Raw genomic sequence first — 6,076 nt, forward strand, 5'->3', positions numbered from 1 at the left:
TGTGTGTGTGTGTGTGTGTGTGTGTGTGTGTGTGTGTGTGTGTGTGTGTGTATTTAAACCCCTACTGAAAACAGCAGTCAGAAAAAAACGATCAAAACATCCATCTACAAGGCTGAACACTTCTTTCTTTGCAACCTGGAACGAAGATTGTAGCAGCCTTCTTGACACTGGTACACAAGAACTGATATTGTTGTTTGTGCTCGGTCGTTTTGAAATGTTGTTGTTATCGATCTAGAAATAAATCTACCATTTCGTCTAGGTGTTTCCGATTCCCTATTCAGGAGAAGAAAAAAAAGATTGCATAAATCTCCGAAGAAAGATAGTTCTTGCTGAATTAATTTTTCTTTTCTCTTTCTGACTTGGTTGAGTCTCAGTATCTGACATTTTGTCACAATGCCACCATAGCATACAATTCCAAACAAAAATATAAATTTTATGTGGTTGCCACTATCAATCTATCAACATTCGTAAGGGATTTGAACCTCAGCCTTTCACCTTCCACCCTTGATACTTACATGTGAAACAGATGAGCACAATGGAGCGCAGAGAGGCCATGACGTCACAATAGATTATCAGGAAACCACAGACACCAGTAAACGTTCAGACTATGAGCTGAGGTCCTTGAGCACAGCACAGATTCCTTGTGGTCTACCCTACGCCTGTGCGTCCAGAGGTACTGTCCTAGTTACGACAGGAACGCCTGGATATGAGTCCTTGCGTGTACGTGGGATGTGTCTGGCTTTAATGGTAGGTCAGGCCAGTGGAGGCAACAACAGTCCCAACTTCAAGGTCATGCTGGGAGGTTGAATATGTCGTAGCGTAAGCATAATGTGTTCAGGGTCGTGCTTAAACTTGGTATGTCACTCAGTGCAACTGTTGTTGATGAGGTATATTAAAAAATTGTGTTTTTCCAAGGGGAGGGGTTGGGGGAGAGCTATCTGCCTCCTGTTGACTTGCTCAGTCCGGACTCGTCAAGTCAGATGCAACTTTTTGCTGTTGTTGTCGTTACTGTAGTTGTTGTTGTTGTTGTTGTTGTTGCTGTTGTTGTTGCTGTTGTTGTTGTTGTTGTTGTTCTTCTTCTTCTTCTTCTTCTTCTTCTTCTTCTTCTTCTTCTTCTTCTTCTTCTCATCGAGGTACCACTCACTTTGACGGGCATAGTGATCCATTAGACCTCCCAACGATTTTCAAATGTGTCCCCCTCTTGAGTTTCAGCTGTTTAACTGGTGACAGTAAATACATTAGTTCTGTAATGCACACTAAACCAGGCAGGGGCACGCATGTACAAGTCGCATGAGGTTCCAAATATCTTACAGGCCAAAGCAGGAGAAAATTTAATGAAATCGGTTGAATTACCCAATGTCTCATCCTGAGACGACGAAAACTGACTCTAAAGCATAATGATTATGTTACTCTAAGGCGATTCATGAGAGAGAATGTTATATTATTCGTTCTGGCTGGGCCGGAAACTATTGACACGGGTTTTTAAGACGGACAGTTTTTTGGTTTGTTGTTTGGTTTTTTTCTAACTTAATAATCAACCCACCGCGAGCCACTTTCATTATTAATCAATTGGTCGACTGAGTGGCACGTCTGAAACTGGCCCAGATCTGGCCCCCAGACCGTAGTTACCTCATGTCTGTGCTAAGCCGTCTTGGTGTCTTCATTGTCGACTCTCCGGTCTTGAATTTCTTGTAGGCCAACGCGTTGGGCTTTCAGACTGCGGTGTTCAAGTCCTAGGTCTGAACATAAAGACCTGTTTCAGCCTTCTAGGCCTGTGGTAGCTGTTAGATGTTCGTTCTTTTAATTTTGCAGCCCCCGTTTATTTTAGAGCACAAATCTTATTTTATTCTTCTTTATAATAGACTTTTTTCTTGTGCCCCCCCCCCCCAAAAAAAACCCTTTTTCCACCCCGGTGTGTATGCTTGTTCACTTGTTCTTTCATTGGACTTGGTCTACACGACAACATAGTGAGATTTTCTCGGGCTTTAAGGTAGATTGGTGCTCCATTCATCTCTCGGGGGTCTTTGTGCCTGAGATATGTAATGGGATTCAGAACAAACAGAGAAATCGCATAAGTTTCCTGCTAGTTTCTTATTTTTCCTGTTGCTTTTACAAGAGATGCTGTTTTGGCTTGAAGCTTGGCTCTCAACTAGTCTTATGGAGATACATGTATTCGTATCATATTCAAAGTTTGGCAACAAGCATTGTTTCCATGAGACGCAGCTGTATCTCGATGTGATGTTAAAACGGTCAAGCTGAGAGCCTGGCCTGTCAGTGGTACCACACTCAAACTCTACAATACCCCGGGACATTCGGTACACGCCTGGTGATATAAGACAAATACCCTGCCCTCTCTGATCGCACACACACACACACACACACACACACACACACACACACACACACACACACACACACACACACACACACACACACACACACAAACAGAGAGAGGGGGGGGGGAGACATAGGTCGAGAAGGAGAATGAGAGAGAGAGAGAGAGAGAGCGAGGGGGGGGGGGCAGTTGGGGAAAGGGAAGATTCAAATCCGTTACTTATCAACTAATTCTCTCAGCTGAGCAGCGTCCCCTTATGTTTGCTCTAGGACATCGTGAACATGCAGACACTGCCAGTCTCCCTGTTGGTGCTTTATAAAAGCTGCCTACTCGTGTGTATGTGTGTGCGTGTGTGCGTGTGTGTGTGTGTGTGTGTGTGTGTGTGTGTGTGTGTGTGTGTGTGTGTGTGTGTGTGTGTGTGTGTGTGTGTGTGTGTATATATGTGTGTATGTCTGGCTTTTCTGGTGTCGAAGAACATTTCCTTTGTCTTTAACAAATTAACTTCAAAAACATTCTTTCCAGAAAAAAAATTAATCACTTTACACAAACTAGTCTTCCTTGTCACTGCTTACACAACCGTGCCCCTCACCCCCACCCCGACCCCCACCCCCACCCCCACCCCCACCCCATGTTCCACTGTACCTCCCCATTGTGTTCTTAATATTATCATGATACTTAGTTACAGAACGTTCAGCTTAATATTACATGGTTCTTTTGACGAGAAATCTCAAACCCATTCCAACGTGCTTCTTAACATTTGCTTTTAGTAGGTCTATGCGGACGGATGGTACTAAAAATGGAAGAAAAACAATAAAAACGTCGATTAAATTCTCATTGTCATTACGAGCGTCTTAAAATGTATTATTATCTTAGTCTGTTGAGTGGAAACACCCTCATGTTTGTTTGGGTATAACAGATTCACCTAGATAGAAATGGGTAACCGGCTACAGACAGCGAAAGATCTTGTCAGTTTGCTAGTGTCTGGGCGTTACTTAGCTGCTTGCACTGTATGCTTCTCGGAAAGCTGAGAACATTTCTGAATGCTCTAGGGTCTGCTGGGTAATAATAATAAAGCGCAAAGCGCAAAGAGCATGCTGTCGAGCAGGGTATATGACGAAAGTTGCGCCAGCGAAAGTCAATGGCTCTTTGGTCTCTGATCACTGACTGGACAAGTGGTACACCGGTGGAGGAAATGAGGTGACGAGCCAAGTCAACCACAGTTGAAACCGTCGAGTATAAGACACTTTCCGTGAGTTCGTGTACAGCAGGTGAATCTGTGAGGTCAGAGTATCGACGGCACAACCCATTTTTGGCTTCGCTGGGGGTGGGGTGTTCATGTATGATAGATCTAATCACACCCGAGATTTGTACGATGCAAATAGTACGAGGGGGGTTTAATAAGTCTATGGTCTGGGTGTGAAGGTTTCATGGTAGAGTAATGAAATCTCGCCAGCCTTTAGACAATTTCTTTGGAATATACCATGTAAATTTTCGGAAAAATCCGACAGTTATAACGAAATAGTCAGCGTGAGGACAAACGAGGCAGGGGTAGGCCCAGAACAACATACTAAGGGAACCTAAACAAATGGGTAACAGGGAAAGATCAAGGAAACGTAGCTTTTTTTTAGAGCATCCGAGCAAAGGAATGAATGGAGAACCATGATCGCCGATGTCTGTCCCAAATCTGGCACTGGATGATGGTGATGATCGATGATGAGTCAGCGTGTTCAATTGCTTACTTGGTTGAAGAATATGTATCATTGCAGGCGACACAATGCCATAGCTGCTCCTCCCTCCTCTCCAAGATCCATGAAAGGGTCTGCCTGCTGATCGTGCCAGTTAACAGCTGGTTCGAGCTAAGCGTGTTCAATGAAACAATGCACAAAAACGTTTGGTTTTCCTTTTCTGAAGCTGTGCCATGGAGCCTGTTGAATATCGCTCATTTATCAAGTTTTTACACTTGCAAGGAAAATCCCTTTCGGACATTTTTCAGGAAATGGTCCAAGTTTATGGTGACAAATTAATGTCCTCGTTAAAATACTGTGACCTACTGGGTAAGAAAATTCAGATCTGGATTCATGTCGGTGATGGATGAAGATTGTGAAGGGCGCCCATCCTTTGTGGTAACTGAAGAGAATGTATCCTTAGTGAAGAAACTGGTTTTACAAGACCGACGTATAACTGCTAAACAGCTCTCAAGTGAAACGGGAATCAGTGTAGGGTCAATTGAAATGAGTCTCCATGACCATCTTAACATGAATAAGGTGCCTACGTGGTGGGTACCCCGCCTTTTGACAAGTGAGCAAAGGAAGCAGAGGGTTGAGTCCTGCAAAACTCTCCTTCGAATTGAGTCCACTGACACAAATTTCTTTAAAAACATGGTGACTACGGATGAAACATGGATTTATCATTTTGATCCAGAACAAAAAATGTCCTCCATACAATGGAAACCGCTTTCTTCTCCCTCACCAAAGAAGACAAATGTAACATCGTCAAGTGGAAAGGTCATGCTGTCGTGTTTCTGGAATTGTGAAGGTACCATCATGTCCGACTACCTGGATAATGGAAAAACAGTCACAGAGGACTAGTATTCGGATTTGCTGGTAAAATTGTAGTACGAATTGGTGAGAAAAAAGACGTGGAAAACTCCGTAATGGGGTCCTCCTACTGCATACGCCCATGCGCACAGGGCACAACAAACAGTCCAGACAGCAGAACAGTGCGGCTTTGAAATCCTGCTACACCCAACGTATTCACCAGACCTAGCCCCTTCAGACGTTTTTCTGTTTCCTAATTTTAGAAAATCACTAAAAGAATGTCGTTCCCATGACAACGAGGACGCCATTGGGGCTGTGGAAGACTGGTTATGGGCCCATTCTGGGTCTTTTTTTTTTCTCAAGGACTTTTGAAGGTCAAACAGAGATGGCAGAAATATGTTACTCTGCATGGTAACTATGTAGAGAAATGGAAATATGTGTGCCAAGTTACAAAGCTCTATCTTTATTCCTTCATATTTAGACTAAAGACTTCTTGAACCCCCCTCCTACAACTGCACTCTAACATTCAAGAGTTCAATATCGGGAGGACACAGTATTTTTTTTTCTACTGTAGAAAGCACCTAGCTTTCTTTATTTTGCTATTTTTCTTCTCAAGTAACACGCCTCCGCTTTCGTCCTTTCCGCAAACTTGGGTTCTGTTCCTACCTGTCATAATATGGAAACCGTTAAAAGCTGGCACTGTCCTCTTCTTCTTCTCCTCCTTCTCCTTTTTCTTCTTCTTCTTCTTCTTCTTCTTCTTCTTCTTCTTCTTCTTCTTCTTCTTCTGCTGGCGCTCAAGGAGTAACTTAACTGCAAAGCTTTTTTATCACTGTTGTTTTGTATACATGGAACGTAGAAAAATGCTTTGTCTGACAGGCAACCACATAACATTTTTTAAAGATACTCTTAATACTTATACTGACTAGAGTTGCTTCTGGTGTTAGACAGGAAATTAACTTTTAATTTTGCCGGGAAGGCGGCCGAAGGGGATATTTATTTCGATTTTAGAACAGTCAGAGATCTTTAACGTGCAACAATTTCACATGAGACCTCCAAAATGTTTCGTCTCTATTCGAGAAGATAAAGGCAGTGTTTGTTCCTACCTACTCAAGGATAAAAAAGTGTTGAAAAAAATATGAAAAAATGTAACACCGAACATCTGGGTTGCAGGCGAGCTTCATACCTGTTGAAATACTGCCCCCTC

General features: G+C 43.0%; 1 protein-coding gene across 1 annotated transcript in view; it reads right to left on the reverse strand.

The window, feature by feature from the left end:
- LOC118478107 overlaps nucleotides 1–555 on the reverse strand; it is a 9,251-nt gene extending 8,696 nt beyond the window's left edge. Inside the window, exon 1 of the mRNA XM_035971061.1 lies at nucleotides 516–555. Coding sequence (XP_035826954.1) covers nucleotides 516–555 — 40 coding nt within the window. The remainder of the gene's footprint in view (nucleotides 1–515) is intronic.
- Between the last annotated feature and the right edge of the window lie 5,521 nt (nucleotides 556–6,076).

The sequence above is a fragment of the Aplysia californica genome, unplaced genomic scaffold (assembly GCF_000002075.1).
Source record: "Aplysia californica isolate F4 #8 unplaced genomic scaffold, AplCal3.0 scaffold00369, whole genome shotgun sequence".
Lineage (NCBI taxonomy): Eukaryota > Metazoa > Mollusca > Gastropoda > Aplysiida > Aplysiidae > Aplysia > Aplysia californica.